A 19375-nucleotide genomic window follows, 5' to 3' on the forward strand; every position below is an offset into this window, starting at 1 on the left:
AGGGAAATAAGAATGGAGGTTTGAGACCAGTTATTAGGCCGGTCCCGGTGAGTAATGAATGGCCTAGACCAGAGTGGGATCAGCAGGATGAAGACTAAGGATGGATTCCAGAGATGTTAGAAGGTAGATTTAACTGGAATTATTGATTAGGCTTTTAGTGAAAGGAAGAATAACTTGGATCGATCGACTAAATGAATGGTGTCATTTATTGAGACAGAATACTGGAAAAAGAAGATTTTTTTACTTGCTTGTTTATTTGTGAGGGTGGAGTGGGGATGGGGGAAAAAATGGTCATAACTCCAGTCTGACATTGATCAACTATGATGTCTGAGAGAAAGCCAAGTTACAGGTTGAGTAGGTAGTAGGGAAACCACAAGAGAAGTCTGAGCCGGGGATAAAGATTTAGGAATAAATCACCATGAAGAGCAGAAGAGTAGGTGGGGAAACCTGGAGTACATAGAGTCAGAGAAGAAGGTGTCTTGGGACAGAACCCTGAAAACTAAGTACCTTGTTTTCAATTAACATCAAAATTTTAATTCCAAATATCTGCAAATCTTTAAAAAAACTGCAATGCTAAAATGAAAACTACTCAGCTGTTATAATGATATATACATTTAAGAACACAATGCAAAAATTATTTGAAATAAAAGATCAACACAAAACTGGACAACATAAACCAACAACAAAAGATAGACTTTGAACATTTTACAGGTAAATTTTGATTTTTCACATGAGTAGATGATTGAGAGGAAGCGGGTAACATTAACCTGATAAATTATAAGAGTAATCCCAAATTCTATGAAGCCTGGAGGTAAAAGAAGATGAAATATAGTGAGAACTGATTCCATGTGATATAAAGGAGGCAATTTTCTTATAGAAAAAAATAACATATTTGATGTTTAAGTACTGAAGATGCTGGACCAAATTCTGTTTCAGCTACATGTACGTGAAACTTAGCACTAAATGCTTTTCAGCCCTGACACTTTATAACTTTGAAAGCCTAAACTCCTCTGTGGCCTTCAACCTGACAAAGCAGTTTGTATACTGTGTGTATACACACTTGTCTCTGAATAATTTCACCCCAAAACCAATTAGGCGAATATGGGACCTAATTAGACAAATGTAGGGAATAAATATGCAGTGGTCACAGAAAAACCATTTGTGGTTACCAGAGGCAAAGTTTATTTGTTTTGTTTCTGACAATGTACTAATGTTCTGTTTTCCAAGTGTAGAGTCTACCTAAGGCACTCTTGTTGTCTATTTGGCACATAAAACATATATTTAGTAAACTGATAGTAAGAGGAATACAATGTTGACTTTTGCTCCTATAAACTACAAATGGAAGAAAAGAGAAGAGACTGTTCTCTTATTTGTTAAATCTAATAACACATTTTTGAAATATTTTCAGTTTTCATTCTAAAGGTCAAATGCCAGTTCCGAATGGAGCCAGATTACTTATGCTATTCCAATTCTGAAAATAGATTGGAAAAGCCTTTCAAGCAACCACAGTTTTGTCTTTCAGGAAGGAGTTTGCATCCGCAAGCTCAGAGCTGCGGGCTGGGCTTCTCCAAATACATGCAGAGGCCAATGTCATACATCATTTTAAACAACATTCCATGGTGGTCATCAGCACCTAGACGTGGCCTCTGACAGCCAGCCTCCTCTTCCACCAAAGGACTGCAGGTCTGTACGTCTGCTGTGAAAATCCTGCTTCCAAACTGAACCATAAGGGAAGTTTCTTGGTTATTTATTAGGAGCTTTACAGTTTGTTCAAAATACCCAAGAGTTAGTGTCAGAATATATCCTTTGCTTTCTAAATGAACACAATAAATATGCTCAATGTGATGGCTTATGTCAATACTATACCACTGTTTCATAGATCACATACTTGTAATTATATATATTGAATATGTAATGTGTACTGTGTCTCTATAATTAGAAGTCTTAATCATTTAAAAGTAATTTATTGACAAATGAAAATGTTTATCCTCAAAGATCAACATATGTGTATGTAAATGTATGTGCGTGTATGTGCATGGATGTGCATACACACATTCATATGTATATTTACTATTTCCTTCACTTGGCTTTGATACCATGTATGAAAAGAGTTCATAAACCATCATTTACTTCCTTTGTCATGTCATCAAAACCACAAAATTAAAAACTTAATTTCCCAAAGAAAATACAAGAAACTCCGAATTGAACTGTTACTTTAAAGGGACCAGAGTTTAAGCATATCACTTCCAGAGTCAAGGGCTCTGTTTGAGAGGCCTCCTGGGGAAGCTGAAACACCTACCGTTTTGCTGAGGTAGCCTGTGCTGGTGTTCATGCACTGTAGCCCCTCACTGTTGCAGCAGCCCCCACATCTGTAGACGGACACACATGGAGGTTTAAAGAAGGTGTTTGTAGCTGCTCCAAACTCCTTCCCCACATCTATACACACCTCACGTGGCATGCATTGAGTCTTTCTCCACTCATTATCAATACCTGTCGAGTCATAGGGAAGGCCAGAAGTTACACAGAAGCCACGAAGAGGGAAACAGCCCACAGCAGTTGGAAGTTGCTCACATTTGATTTTAGATTTTAAGATTAAAGTGTTATGCATAACTTTAAAAAAATAATTGACAGGATCCTAAATTGCCCTGGGAATTGGAATGCCATATAATATTTAACAGAGTAGCTAAGGATATTTTCTAAAAAATCTAATTTCTACAACCATGAAACAATTTGAATTAGGACTATGCAGAATATTATGCCAATATTCTGCAGCACTTATGTTTGGTTTTCTTTACTCAAGAAAATGAAAATTTATATATAGATGTTTATAAGACCTGCGGAGATGAGTAATGCTCATTTGCTATAGTAAGTACTCTTTTTGTGGTCTCAAAGCAAATATAAACAACATGATTTAATTTTTCTTTTAAAACTTAGATGTAAATGAGAACATGACTATGGTTTTGGACTCAATTCAAAATCACTTTCAGGCAGGCTATTTGGCAATTTTGGGTAAAGTCATGGTGGTAGCTACTTGAAATGCAAGGATATTTTCCATCAACTGGGACACCTATCTTAAACTAAGTTTTTTCAGGAAAGTCAAAATTTCCTGTTTCTTTCATGTTCTCTTGGAATTCTAATTGGTTTACTTAGAGCACTGCTGATTCTTTGAATACTGCATTACAAATGATGTACTTCCTAAATGTTCTAGTTTATATATCTCACATTTCCCCTAAAATAAGAATATTGGAGAAAAGGACATAAACTATTGGTTATTCAACCACGAAGCCATTTTGTTTGGTTGGTTTTGTTCTCAAAATACTTTGCAATCTCAAACCTTCATAAAAATTAATATCTAATAACTGAAGGGAATTACTTTTTAAAAGTAACCCACCAACTTATACTATGGTGGGCATTTTATGCAACATCATAATTTTTTTGTGACACTTTATGCCAGGTCTCTCAGGGCTTTATCAAAATCTAGCTCTTAAGCCAGTTACCTATGAAGCAACAAGGCAACAAGTAGTATTTGAAAAGATGATCTGGCATGGTTTAGAAATTAAGCATTTCTAAATCTACATCAGAAAGAAAATTTATGTGCAGTTATTTTGTAAGATATGGAATGTTTACATGATTAAACTGACAATGTGTAAAATATGTCTATATATTTTAAAATTTTTCGATGGGATAGCACCTCAAAAAAATTAAAGTGTCGATATGCATGTATCTTTCTCTCTTTATATTTCGAGAAATTATCTTAACTACTCAGTGAAATCACAAAATGCTATATTTTGAAAATGACATTTTCTTTACTTCCGGCCCTTAAAGCTATTTGGTGGTACAAATGCTGAAATTAAAGAACCAGGTGGTAACTTTCACTGTGTTGATATATGAAGCTTATTATATATTTTCTTCCCCATACTTACTTTTTAAGATCTCTGCATTATAATGTGCTGCAGCAAATTTTATAGTGTCTTCTGTTCTTGTTTTGACATTGGGTTGTTCTTTATTTTGTTGCCAGCCTCCTTTCCGTAACTGACACTTGTACATTTTCCAGTATTCTGGGTAGAGTACAGTCATGAGTTCATCTACACTAGACACCGACCGCAACTGGTCCTCCAGATCTTTTCCTGCATAAGCCTGTCAAAGAAACATGCAAGATCAATTACTTATCAGATTGAGGGATCTGGAAACAGATGCATTGAAAAACTTTTAGGTCTAATGTTATATATGCTGGATCCCTATTAAAAATATTATTAATTATCCCTGAATTATTTAATTTTTCATGGTAAAGTATTCTTATTTTAATTTGAATATCACAATCAAAATGAAATTGAATCCCACCATTAAAATGTAATATTTAGTTTTCAAGATAAGAATTTTGTGGGATATAATATTAAAAATAATTTTGAAGTAGCTTATTTTATTTATAATTATTTTATATAAATGGTGAATTTCTAAGTTCAAAAATTTATTCAAGCTTGTATTATCCTACAAAATAAATAAAATTAAAGTGAAATCCACTCTCATGCTTTGTTTCATTTTTAGTTATCAACATTGACAAAATATAATTAAGCAGGATGCTTAAAATAAGGTCGTTTTACTGAAGCTATTTAAGAATCGATAATCACATGAAGAAAGGGATTTAAATAGCATCACAGCAAGGTTTATATATTGCAGAACCTCCAGTATTTCCAAAAAATTTGATCATAAAGATTTATTCTGGTATAAAAAAGACATGGAATAGATCACAGAGCATTAATTCTGCTTACAAATAGTTAATTGTCTATATTAGTGCATCCAATTAAGTAAAACATTCCAAATTATATTCAAGTAGTTATCATACTTAAGAAAAATATATTTTTTTTCTAAATTATATGTTGTAATTATGGAAAAATGTGGCCCATTGTTTAACTTTATCTGAAATGTGAAATACAACCCCAAGTGTTGTTTTATGTTGTCATGATTATCCCAGTTTCAAAGGCTAAATATATAAGTAAATACTTGCTCCCTAGAGACCAGAGAGCTGTTAATAACGCAGGTAACTGCCCCTTACATCCCCCCATCAGGTTTCTTGAATGGAAAGCAAGAAACTTCGTTTTAATGTTTTTTTTGAAGTACAAAGTCAATATATTTGCTTTACAAATTGAAATGCTATTTAATAGAGTCTTTCACCAATTTTTGAAGTACAAAGTCAATATATTTGCTTTGCAAATTGAAACGCTAATTAATAGAAAGTCTTTCACCACCACTTTTAATAATCAAGATATTCTGAAATAGATGATTTTTGTACTACATTTTGAGAGACATAATTTAATGTAGTTTTCTTATGTTATTACAAAACTTCCTAGGCAGTAGATGTGTTCCTTTCTACTAGATAATAAAAATGGCTATAAATTTTGGGGTTTCCCCTTTCTTCATTTATTGTGTGAATTGAGCTGATCACTTAATCTCTTTAGGTCTTGTTATGAAAATATAGTTTTAATCCATTGCCTTCTGGAATATATAGAGTGATTTTTGATATGCCACACAGCTATACAAAATATAATTCTTTTGAATAGATGGAGGGTGGGGATGGAGAGATCTTAGCTAAAATGAAAGTGACAAAAAACTCTCACAGTTTTCCAATTAAAAGTTTATGAACTATTTGTCTCAGAAAAATCTCACATATGACACAACATTCAAGAGTCAAAAATGTTACAGAATCTAAAAGGATGATTACTGGAGAGAAAGATGATACAAGTGCACAGGTATATCTGCGGTGAGTGCTACCTGAAGGGATACATTATAAATGGCTTTTGTTTGTCTCTGTTTGCTTGACTCACCCTTGAACACAAGGAGCAACATTGGACTGTGTGATCTGTGGGTCTCTGTGGTTCTTTCCCCTGTAACTTAGCCACAATTAAAGTCAGTCAGGTTGTGACCTAAGCTGCCTGCAAGAATCTCACATGAAACCGGCATGAGTGTTCGCTCTAACAGGAGGAGATGCAATACAACACACCAGTGTTATACACTGCACAATGAAAGATACGCATCAAACTTCTAAGAAAAAGGATTGTGATAAAGAGGGACTTTCAATTAAGTGTTACTTGAAGTCTTAAAGCAAATCACTTTTGCACTTTAAAATTTAGAAATAAAAAATAACTATAACAATAATTACGTATGTAAGAGCGAACATTAAGTTACCTAAAAGATCAGTAGGAGAAACATACAGCATACGATTCACAATAAAGAAAATGCAATATTAAAAAATGAACAAAACATGTTAGTAGAAAATAAAAGTTATTATATTTATATTTATAGGCTGGAAAAAGGCCTTTATAAAAGTGAATGTAAAAATAAAATACAAACTATCTGTAAGGTAGAAAACACTGTAAACAAAATAAAAGACAAATAGTAAAGTTGGAAAACTATTTGCAGTATAGATGACAGATGAAAAAGGACTAACATTTTTAAAATATTGTATTAACATGTTATTGTGAAAAAATAAGCAGGTACTTCAATGAAGAAATGGGCAAAGAACTTGAACTGAATATTCACAAAGAATAAATATATTAAAATATATATTCCGTGATGGAAAAGTGAAGAAAACTGTAATTCCTTTCAATCATGGTGGGAATGTAAATTTGCACAGCTATTCATGAAAAATGTGCTATTTCAAGTTGAAGGGCCTTAAAAACAACCTCCATTTTAGACAGCAAATTCACTTTGGCATTAAATTTCCTATCCAATTGAAGTAATAATGTAATTATACCAGATATATGTTCAAATTCATCACAAGGCTGCTAAAATAGTGCATAATAATTGATTAAATAATATACAGTGCAAACAGAAATTAGCATGGAAAGTAATGTAATGACACTCTACGATGCTACTATGTATAATTTAGACATGAAAAGAAGTTCATAATATATTCTATGAAAAAGTAGACAATTTATACACAGTATACACAATGTTCTTAACTGTAGTACGATCTTTTCACAGAACGAAATTTATATATGAATAGATTGTATACATGTGAGTATATAGTCTTATAAGCAGCAAAAACAATAGTTAACTTCTCCAAATTTCAGAATTAAGGCAATTATTATGTTCTTTTTTATACATTTCTGTATTTTAAATTTTAAATAATAAACATATTAACTTTTTATTACCAAAATAAAAATTGAAGAGTAATGATCTCTAAGTACATTGGCAGGCTGTACATTGTATATGCTCTCAATTCAGCTTTTGATTTACTTTACTGTTGTTGCTGCATAAAGTATAACTTTATTATGTAATTTATAACAATCACTAGCAAAAGCTATCACAGACAAACGTAAAAAAATACCAAGCAATTTACCTATTCCTACTAGACTTTAATTATCATATTTGTGTGGAAGTAAAATGAGCTTTAGTATCAAAAGTTCCAGATTTTACAGACCTTATTAATAGAGTAGCATTAGATTTCATTTCTTTAAACGCCATTTTACTCTGCAAAATTAAAATATAGTTGACTTTTGAACAACATGGAGTGGGGCTTGGGGTACTGACCCCATACAGCTGATAATCCGCACATAATTTTTGAAACTTAGTTTTCCCTCAGCATCCCCAGGGAGTTGGTTCTAGGACTCCCCTAAATATCAGAATCTGTGGATGTGCCAGTTCCCTACATAAAGTGACATAGAACAATGCATACTGCAGATTTAAAACAATACAGGCATTTATTGGAAAAAATCAGTGTAGAAGTGGACCCACACGGTTCAAATCCACATTGTTTAAGGGTCAACTATAACATTTTATTCAAAGTTTTTGGATGATTCAAATGGATATTTGCTATAAAAGTATATTATAAATTTTTTAGTCAAGGGTGGGTTTACTTGTCATTATAACATCCTGAGGGAGCAAAAGCACAGTACAAACATTGTTTTTTAGATAAATTGAAATTTTACACAACTTTGAACTATAACTTTGAGTACTGTAACAGTTCTGGGGCAGTATTTCTTTAGATCTGTCTTCTGCATTTTTGTTCTAAATGAGCATCAATCTAGAAATTGAGCATTGTCAGCCAAGAAATAGGGCTGCTCTGTGAATCCAGAGAAAGCCAAAATCTTGGGGACAGTATGTGCCAGCTAACCATGGCACATTCACATTCAAATTCTACTTCCGAAGAATTTTAAGAGGTCCCAGTAACCTAGAAATGAATTCTGAACCAGGGACACACCAAAATCTTTCAAGTGGAAGTGCTATCCACATGAAAGTCAGGTTCTTTCTCATTCTTTCTGAAGTCTTTATATTTTAACCAATGTTTTCCAGAATGTAGAGATCATTTGCTTGACTATTAATATATTCCTTTTATTTTCCAAAGAGATTTGATATGTCTTAAAACAGAAAGTGTCTTATAAATAGATATCCAACTGTAATCAAAAGCTTCAAGTAATCTAAAAATGAATCTAATTTTGCATTTTACCTTGAGGGGAACAATTAGGAGGTTCCAGTAATTACTCTTATTTAACTTCTAGTATGTGCATTTGCAAACAGCAACCTACATGACATTCGGGGCAGGATTTTGAGATGCTATGGAAGACAAAGCTGAGTGTGTAATGTCAAAGGCAAGAAGCTACAATCGGGAATAAACCCCTTCCTTGATAATTCACAAACCTAACATACATTCCCTTCTTACTCTAACAGGAGAAAGATGAAGCAGGATCTCTGATTCCAGAAGTTAGATGATGAGAAAGAGCTCTGGGGTTTCAGCTGTACTCAGTAATTTTCTCTACTCATGAAAAATCGTAACATGAAATGAACACTGGAGGCAGCATTGACGGTGGCCCCCAATCAACTTTACATTTTACATACATAGCTTACAAAACCTAGATTTTCTTTTGTTGCTCTGTATTGTCTGTGGTTCAGATGCCTGTTAGGGAGAAAGCACAGGTGCATGCAGGTTGTCCTTCCTCTCAAGAACTGTGATAACCCAGAGTCAATGATTACTGGGAAGCAGTAGCAGTCAACAAGGTTAAACATTAGTAATGGTCCTGGATTTGCCAATGAGTGAAAATGAGCTTTTAAAAAACAAGTCCAATGTCAACAGTCCCTTCAAACAATCTTAAGTTAATTGCTGTGCTATATATAAAATTGACACTCATTTATTAGTTTTAGGAAGTTGAAAATTCATGGGGAAATGAATATGGTTGGATCATGGAAAATTTCCTCTTACCTAAAAAAGTATATACTCTCATCAAATACTCATAACCAGAACTGAAAGAATGGGCAAAATTCATTCAAAGAAAAGGTTTGATCACACTACTGTACTTCCATGAAGTGGCCAAAAAGGCCCACAGGTAAATCCGATTGTGTTCAACATGTCTATATTTGGGGGGAGGGAGAGAAATAACTTAATGTTTAAGAGGAAAATAAGGGATGTTTACATTTTTCTTAAACTGTCCATACATTATCCTTAAAAGTCTGGCTCAAGTAATATTTTATATTTAAAAATGATGAACATTGTCATGGCTAATTTCACAAAATCAAGCAGAGGGAATATTATTTGGCCAAATTATCAGTTTAATAAGATATTTACTAAAAGTTTTAATAGGAAATATTTGTTGCATTATTTATCAAATATATTATCTCTTTGTCCTAAAACAAACAAACAAACAAACAAACGAATCCTCAGTAGAAATCAATCTGTCGTAAAGAAGTAAAGTTACCAAGGTCAATAACTTTACACTACTGTTAGGTTTTCTTTCTCCTTTGAAAATAGGGTCATATTCAATCGTTAGCGTAAGAGGTTGCTGAGGTTATTCTTCCCTCACAATAGCAAAGGAACTTGCTCATTCATCCCTTCTTGCTGATGAATGGCTGATGTACAACAGATGAGCTTGTGGGTCATTCTGTTTCCTTCAGCTAACTATTCATGCTGGGTAAATCTGTAAATTTTAAAAGTATATTCTAATTGTTTTTAAAGGTCCTTTAAAGAAAAGTTTGGGCTGGTTTTGGATTCGAGAAATCATCCAATACATGGTTATAAAATTCCCTTTTAAAATTACCCTTTGGTAGAGAATCATAAATAAATATGGAAAATCAAATAGTATCCTTCTAAGAATAGATATTTGTAAATGTTTTACAGAACCTTAACAAATCATTTTACCTAATGTTTCAGTAAAGGTGTCAGATCAGGATTCTTTCATCTAGATTGTAGACATCAATCTATGTCTACACCAACCTGATGTACCACAGATAGGTAACCCTGGAAACAGATATTTAAGTTTTAATTTAATATCGGAAGTTTTTAATTGGAAGTTTTAATTTAATTTTGCCTAATCCTCTGAAATGTTTTATTGTAAATTTTGAAAATAATGCTATAATGAAGAATAGACTCCTTTTATATCTATTATTGATAGCATAAATTATTTATTTATTAAAATGTCACTTTTTTAGTTTATCATATATATGAATTTAAAAAATCAAATATTTATTTCATCAAAATCTAAGTTGACTCTTAGAAAATATTTTAAATATGCATTTTAAATTATGTTATTTTTGAGGTAACATTCTAAATTAATACCAAATAGACAATCGGTCATATCTGCATAATCAACACAGTGGACAATAAGATTCTATACATACTGATTTCCCGCACTAAACACTGAAAACCAGCTGCTTGCCTCTTATTCTTTAATAGGATTGACTTCTGTTTCCTGCAGAATGGCAAAATGATGTCCAATTTTTTTCCAGATATGATTGCAAAAACAGCACCAGGTAGATGAAGCCAAAACTGACTACTAAGGAAATGCCAAGGAACTAAAACTTACGACTCAAATATTCCAATGAGTGTATCATAGAGCAGTGGCTCTCAACCAGGGGTGACGTTTCCCCCCAGGGTCATTTGGCAATGTCTGTAGACATTTCAATTTCAGAACTGTGGGGGTGATGCTACTGGCTCCAGTAAGTAGAGGCCGAGAATGCTGCTAAATGTTCTAAAATGCAAAGAACAGTCCCTATCAAAAAGAATTATCCAGGCCAACGTGTCAGTAGTGATACCGTTGGCAAACACTGCAGCTGAGTTAAGAGTGGGCTCTGTCATTTATTGGCTTCCAGAAGGTTGAAAATTTGCATGAACTTCACCTTGTAAAATCCCTAGCAACATCAGAATGAGTGAATGAACGGATCAAAAATACCAGCAGCAGCTGGACTTAGTAATGGTAATATTCTTAGGTAGATTTATTTACTGGTCAGGGTAACATTATTTTTCTTTTTACACAGGCATTTCTCAACAGCGTTCCTTTGTTTCATAACAAGAAGAGAACGTAGTAGCAGTTTAGACACAACCTTCCTGGGTAAGGGTAAGTAAATTAAAAATGTTTCATGACTGTTTACCATTGATTGATTATAATGTTTTTGCTGACTCTTCAACTAATTTCAAAAGCAAGTTCTATATATTTTTTAAAAAATGCTTATTCAGAAAATTAATTTGAATTAAAAAATATAATGGCTTATTATTTCTTTTATGTAAAATGTCTTTTCTTTAACATTTTAAAGATGAATTTATATTAATACTATTTAATACTAGAATATTAATACTGCTTCTTAAAAATCTTTAATTAATGAATAATAATATTCACATGGAGAAGTGAACAAAATCATAAGGATGCAGTTTGATGAATTTTTACAAATTGAACAAACGCTTGTAATTATACCCAGATCAAGATACAGAGCACTGACCACATCCCAGAATCTTTCTGTTTTCCTTTTCAGTTATAACTCCCCAACAAATGTTACCATTTGTTACATTTCTATTTTCTACTAATATAATTAGCATTTACTGTTTTTCAAATTGTACATAAATGGTATCCTACAGCATATATTTTGTGTTGGGTCCTTTATCTCAACCTAATCTTTATGACATTCACCTTTGTTGTGAAAAGTAGTTGGTTTCACTGCTGTCTTGTTCTCCAATGTATGGATTATTGCAATTTATTTATCTAGTGTATGCTCTGCATCTTTTGATAGACAAAGTATAAGTTTTGGGGGTTATATAAGTAGAAAGAGAATTGATGGTTCATGAGATATGCACGTACTTAGCTTTATAGATATGGCCAAACCATTTTCCGAAGTAATTTTACCAATTTACATTCCTTAGGGTTGTGTATAAGAAATTCCTGGCTAAATATATTTGTCAACAACTGACAGTGTTGGTTTTTGAATTTTAGCTATTCTGATAGGTATGTGATAATATCTCGTTGTGGTTTTAATGTATATAGTGCCTTAGTGATTGATAATACTGAGCACTTTTATGTTCTTTGGACATTGGTTATCCTCGTTTAAGAAGAGCCAGTTAAAAGCTTCTTATTCATTTCTGTTGGCCGTCTTATTTGTTATTAATTTGTAAGAGTTGTTAATGAATATGTGTGTTGAAATTATCTATAAAACTTGTATTTTTACACTCTTAATGGTTTTTTTAAATTTAGAATTAAAGTCCTTAATATTAATGATGTCTGAATTTTACTTTATGGTTAGTACTTTTGGTATATTCTTTTAAAAATCTTTACCTACCACAAAGTCATGAAAATATCCTATGTTATCTTCTAGAATCTTTATTATTTTATTTTTCACATGCAGACCTAAAATTAACTTAGAATTGATTTTTAAGTATAGTGTGAGGTAGAGGTCAAGATTCTATTTGTTCTCATATCTAATTGGCCCCGCACCATTTACTGAAAAGCTCATACTTTCTCCATAGCACTGCACTGGTCCCTTTGCTATGAATCACATAATTATATATGTTGGGTCTGCTTCTGGGCTTTTGGATTTGTTCCATTGATCATTTTGTCTATCCTTATGCCAGTATACATTACAACAGCTTTACATTCAATCTTGACATTAACCACATTATTTGGCTTATAACTGGGATGTTCTAAATTTTAATATCACTGATGTACGAAAATACTTGCAATTTCATTTCCATCCTCTTCTATACTAATTTTAATTATGGTTTTTTTCAATAAACTTATCGAGGTACTTAATGATATTAAATAATGTAAGTCAAATGTATTGTGAAGTGTCTTGCATATATTAGGCACTCAACAATAGCTATGGTTAATAACAGTAATAGTGTCATAACAGCAGCCAACACGTGGGCTATAATATGTTAGGGATTGTCACTAAATTACATAAAAAGTTTAATTCTCAAAACATATTTTAGTCTTAACTCATTCATTTAAAATCTATGTTGTTTGTGAAATCTCATTTTGCCCAATCATATGTGCATGCAACTTAAAATCACATAATGCATACAACAGAGATATGTTTCTAATAAATGTCTAATGGAATTCTGAGTTTCCTAGGAGAGATCATGTTTTGTAGAGCCACACATATATGGTATAATTAATACTAAGAGCATGAGTTTTGGGCACAGATAGATCTGTGTTTAAATCTCAGCTTCTCCATTTACTATTTGTGTGACCTTAGAGGCTCATGTCCCTACATGAAATATAAACACGGCTGATATAAACAATGAAATGAGCTACTTTGAAATAAGGTATACAAGTAGCCCAGTGCTTGTTTATAGTACCTTTTTAATAAGTGTAGATAAGGATAATATTAATAAAATCCGAAGCTTATGGTTCTCCATTTATAAAATGTAGATAATAAAAGTACCTTTAAAAGCTTCTGTGTGTATAAATAAGATAATATTTGTAAAACATACAATAACAATGAAATGAGCTACGTTGAAATAAGGTATACAAGTAGCCCAGTGCTTGTTTATAGTACCTTTTTAATAAGTGTAGATAAGGATAATATTAATAAAATCCGAAGCTTATGGTTCTCCATTTATAAAATGTAGATAATAAAAGTACCTTTAAAAGCTTCTGTGTGTATAAATAAGATAATATTTGTAAAACATACAAGAAGAAGGCTGGTACACTAGGTAGTCACCTGTCTCTAATAAGATATTTTAAATAAATAGTAAAGGAAGAAAAATTTTACAATTTTATGACTTGCAGTGAATGACTACTAGATGCCAAAGTCTGTTCTAGGCATGCCGTCTGTGAGTGAGGTCTCTCCTTTCACTGAGTTTACATGTTAGGAAATATATGTATTTATTATATATATTTATTTTGAGAGCTGAGAATATTAATTATAAGATTCTTAAATTTGTTCTTTCCCAGGATTTGCTAATTTTAAGGCATACCTGTTTTGTAGATTGCAGTTAATTCCATATAAACTTATTGCTTATGAGCATGTGTCTAAAGGAGTCCAGATTATTTACTAAAGTTGCAGGGAGCAGAATTTGTTGCTATGAAACAATGTTGAGTAAAACAAACTTGAATCATTTAACCAGAAGTACTGTTTCTGAAAACACAAAAATTCCATTTCACATTTCTACTACCCCTTGAGCTGGTAAATTTCTCTTTATAACTAAAATCTATTTGAAAATTCATTTCAAAGTTAGCAAAAGCATGAATTTTTATAAATTCATTCACCCATCTATGTATTTTCTATGGTACTGATTTTGGACCACAATGGCACTCTGGTTCTGGAAGAGGAGCGTGTGTGTTCATGTGCATGTGTGCGTGTGCGTGTGTGTGTGTGTGTGTGTGTGTGTTGAGTGGTCAGAGTATCCTGAGGATATACACTCAGAGAATACACTCAGGCAAGCTAGAAAAATTATGAAAGATTATTGTCATATCTAATTCACCACTAAGGATTTGGAAATTTTTTTCTGACAGCAGTATCACTTACTCAGCTTTAGGGAAAGCACAAACACTTCCTTAACAATCCAGGTACTCCTACACCCCTAACTGCTTACTTTAGGAGCAACTTTGCCCAACCTGATAAAGTCCTGAAGAACAGTCTGCCTTTAGCATTTTAACAAGTATCAGAATGATTTTTTCATAAATAATGCTCACGCCAGTCCATTTACTCTATGCCAATTCATTCCCATGACCATTTCAAACCATCTCCCTAATTCCATTCCTCATTCCTTCATTCAGTTGACAAAATTGCCTCATACTTCTTAAAAAAAACCAGATGTCAAACAGCAACTCACTTACATACACAAAATCTCCCAATCTTTCTTCCTCCTTTAGGAAAAGCTAATGAAATGCTCCTCTTCACTAGCTCCTCTCCAAAGCTAGTGATTAATTCCACAGGTACTCGGACCTTGTCTGTTGTGGTGATAGCAACATTCTACTTACTCCTTTTGTCAATCTCAGCCTGTCCCCCGAACCGCCCCCACCACCAATTTAGCGTTCCTATTAGCATACAGACCCGCAGCTCTCTCCAATTTAAAAAATAAACACAATCACACAAACATCAACAAGCAGAAGACAGCCCTCTTTGGTCCGCATCCATATCGAGCTACTGCCATTTTTCTGCTCTCCCTCGTAGCTTCAATGTTTTTAAAGCGCTGTTTCTATCTCCATTATCCCTCACTTCTCAGTCACCTGTCCACACTCCAACTTGGTTTCTGCTTCATTATTTGACTGGAGCCAGGACCCCACAATGTCCATGTGAGCTCTTCTGTGCCTGGTCATACTTCACCTCTGTCCTGTGGATCACCCTGCTATTTCTGCATCGAAACCTCATATGCTTTTCTCTCCCCCAACATGCTCTTCTGCTATTCCTTCTCCTTTTTTGTCAGTAATCTTGGCTGACTTCTCTTATACATAACCCCAAATCTCTGAGCTCTCAGGGATCAGAAAAAGTTTCCCTTACTCCTTGCTGAGGACCCTCACCCATTCCCAACACTGCAAAGGTGATCTGTGTCTGAGGACTTGAATGTGTATATCCAGACCAAACTTTTCCTCAAAGGTATCTGTCATTAGATTTCTCACGATTCCATTCTTATATTTCTAAAATAGAATTTATAAATATCCTATCCAAATTCATTTCCTCCCCAGTTTTTCTCAGTTTATTAAACCTTACTAACCTATTGCTCTTTTAAGGCTCTGGGAATTGTACTTATCTCTCTTTGCCTTACTCCTAAATATAATCGGCAAGTACTAATAATCTTACCTCTAAAATATAGCAATTTTTCTCCAAATTTACTGCTAACTTTCTAGTTTAAACTGCCAATATCTCTTGCCTGATTTATTGTATTACCTTCATAATTGATCTCAGCTGCTCTACTGACTCCCCAAACACAAATCAGAAGAAGCCTTGATAAACACTCACTGAGTGATGCCACTCACCCATGTAATCTGCTTCAGTAGCTTCAAATAAAGTCCAACTACAAACTCTAAGGCCCGAATGATGTGGCTTCTGTTAACACTCTAATCTTATACTATTCCACTCTCACTCACAGACTGTTATCTCCAAAATTCCATGCTTTTATTTTCAATTTTAAAACCTTAGGAAAATCTGTTTCTATTATTAGAATTATATTGTCCTGGAACCATATATAGCTGATGCTTTCTCTTCAATATGGCTTCAATTGAAATATCACAGAATCACTGCAGCTTTCCTTCTACTGTAACAAAATAGCCTGATTCACATAATCAATTCTAGTACCTTGTTTGCTTTTTTTCATAATAGACATTGTAAACACTAGCTTATTTACTCTTTATCTTATTTACTCTTATTTACTCCCTTAAGTGCCTGTTTCGTTGGCATATGGTATTGAGTGAAGGAATAAATGAAGGAGCAGGACAATTATAAGCAATTTCCTGTCATTTTTCATGTCATGGAATAAGTCTATAAATAATGCTTTCCTAAAACCAAAGAGGAACATTAGAAAAATATTTAAGGGTAATTTAACTCAAATTTGATTAAAATTGCCAAACAGTAACTGTTGATAATGATGTATTTGTTTTCTTAAGGTGACCAAGGTTTCATTGAGGAATTTGTTCCCTGTTTAATCTCAATCTAGAAATAAGAAAATAAACACAATTAAAAAATAAGATTAAGAAAAACAGTATAATGTTTGTATTTTCACTTACTATTTCACCACATTAATATTCAAAGTCTTGAACTAGGCTAAATCAGTAGCAGATAGTAAACAGGAAATTCACATCCCTTTAATCTGAATATTTTTCTCAATTTTATTTTCACACTCAAAAATATGGATAGGCAGATCTTAAGAAAAGTTTAAAAATCCTACCTTTTAAAAACAGAATGCAAGAAAGACAGATAGGAAAGAAAAAAGGAAGGAAGGAAGTAAGGAAACATAGAGAAAGCTTGATCCAAACAGACCTCATAAAAAGTAACAAAGTAAATATTTATTCGTGCAAAGGTTAATTAACAAAGTATTAATGAAGACTCCATTCGTTTTGAATTTTAAGTGGAAAATTTTTAAAATACTTCATTGCATTTTCTTCCTTTATGCAAGGTGGAATGCAAGGTGATGAAAGCACATGGCCTCAGAACTGCATTCTGAAAGTCAACAGTTTGGGGCACGAACAGGAAGGAATGAGTTATATTACGACTGAAACATTATACCTCTAACTCTTTTATCTTCTCCCATACCATAGAAAAGTTAACGAATTGATTGCAGAACTCTATAAGGCTGCCATTGATATTGTCTTTTCCTTAAGCTCTGGAATCTAATGTCCAAGACATTGGAGAATCATCTTCCTTTGTCTACATCTACAGCTCCAGTATGCAGAGCCTTACCGGATTGTCACCTACCCTACGTGGCCCCAACCATTTATTAGCTAAAAAGATTAACAGTTTACAATTATTCCTATTTCATCGGAGTGAAAGTCCTGCCACAGTACAAATTAAAGGTGAAATGGATAGAGGGGAAAAGGTGGTTGCAAAAGATCCGAAGAAAAAAGGTACCAAGTGAAAAAGCAAAATCTGGAACCACATAGTCCATAGAAAATTTGGGAGTAGGGACCAAAGTTCAGTATTAGTCATATCACAAACATTTAATTTGTATGTCCTTTACCTTTGTGATGATAAAACATTACTGACATAACTTTCTGATGTGACAATTCTTATATCAGTTAATGAGCAATAGCAGTCATGGGTCATGACAAACATAATAAAGTAATATAAAAACTTTTCCTCTAACTGGTTTTAGTTTTTCTTAGATAACTGATGTTTATACATATGTTTTGTCAGTTTATTAATAATATTTACTGGCATCAAAGCTAAAACCAATGAGTAATTACTACACACACTTACAAGAATGGCTGTAATCCAAAGAATAATAAATCAAGTACTTGTAAGGATGTGGAGAAACTGTAATCTTCATATGTAGTTCATATGAATGTAAAATATGTACTATTTGGAAGCTAGTTTGACAGTTTCTTAAAAAATTATACACACACTTATATGACTCAGGAATTCCACTGCTAGTGAAATGTCCACATAGAGACTTGCATGTGACTGTTTAGTCGCATTATTCATAATAGCCCCAAAATGGAAAAAGTTTTAAAAATCTATTAACTGATTAAATGGATAAGCAAAATGTGTTATATTAATACAACGAAATACATTTTCAGCAATTAAAAAGAATCAACTACTGATGCATACTACGATATGGATGAACCTAAAAAATATTATGCCAAGTGAAAAAAGCCAGCCATAAAAGACAAGGTATTATATAATCTCACATACAAACAATTTCTAGAAAATGCAAAAGTGTAGAAAATGAACATAGATTGGGGATTTCCTAAACCTGAGGGTGGGAACGGGGACTGACTACATGAACACAAGGGAACTTTCTGAGGTAGTAAAAATATTAGAGAACTAGATCATGGTGATTGCTGTATATCTATAAATCATTATCTAATTACAGTGAGCACATTTTAAGGTATGTAAATTACACTGCAATAAAGCTGTAAGAAATGACATTCTTCAACAAAATGGAGGAACAAGCTGAGGAAGAGAAAGACATACATCAAGGAAACTGGCACTCTTATACTGGAAAAACATGAAGAGCTGAACATAGGGCTTGAAGCTAACTAGTTGCTGGTGGCAGAGAGACGGAGGCCTCCTGGAGAGAGAAAAGGAAAAAATGGAATTTATAGATTAACAGCTGTGTTCTGTTACCAATTTTCAGTGGAGTTTTATGATTATTTTGATAAATCTGGGGACTATTTGTGGTAGGGACAAGCAAACAAAAATAAATAAGTATTAGCTCCAAGGAACCCATAAAAACTTGTACAAGAAAAAAAGTTATTTACTCAACAGTAAATAAACAACAAATATATATTTACTGCAAATTTGGATATGCCATACCTCCTTTAAGATGATAGATGGATAAGAATTGTGTATATGGGCTGGGAGAAGGCAGAAGAGAATGAATGTGTGTGTGTGTGTGTGTGTGTGTGTGTGTATGTGTGTTGGGGTGGAGGGAGGAGGATTAAAAGAAGGATAAAACAAGAGATATAGGCCAAATTCTTATCTTCTATAATAACAAGCCAAAGGATAAAATCTAAATGCA

At 33.2% G+C, this 19375-nt stretch overlaps 1 protein-coding gene across 1 annotated transcript in view; it reads right to left on the bottom strand.

Annotated features, from left to right (window-relative positions):
* The window catches only part of VEGFC (vascular endothelial growth factor C), a 99672-nt gene that overhangs the window by 25821 nt on the left and 54476 nt on the right, over positions 1–19375 (bottom strand). The window contains exons 2-3 of the mRNA XM_015592811.2: positions 3924–4137; positions 2300–2490 (exon numbers count right to left, since the gene is read on the bottom strand). Of these exons, the coding sequence (XP_015448297.2) occupies positions 2300–2490; positions 3924–4077 (345 nt within the window). The 5' untranslated portion in view covers positions 4078–4137. The remainder of the gene's footprint in view (positions 1–2299; positions 2491–3923; positions 4138–19375) is intronic.

The sequence above is a fragment of the Pteropus alecto genome, unplaced genomic scaffold, assembly GCF_000325575.1.
Source record: "Pteropus alecto unplaced genomic scaffold, ASM32557v1 scaffold24, whole genome shotgun sequence".
In the NCBI taxonomy this organism is placed as follows: domain Eukaryota; kingdom Metazoa; phylum Chordata; class Mammalia; order Chiroptera; family Pteropodidae; genus Pteropus; species Pteropus alecto.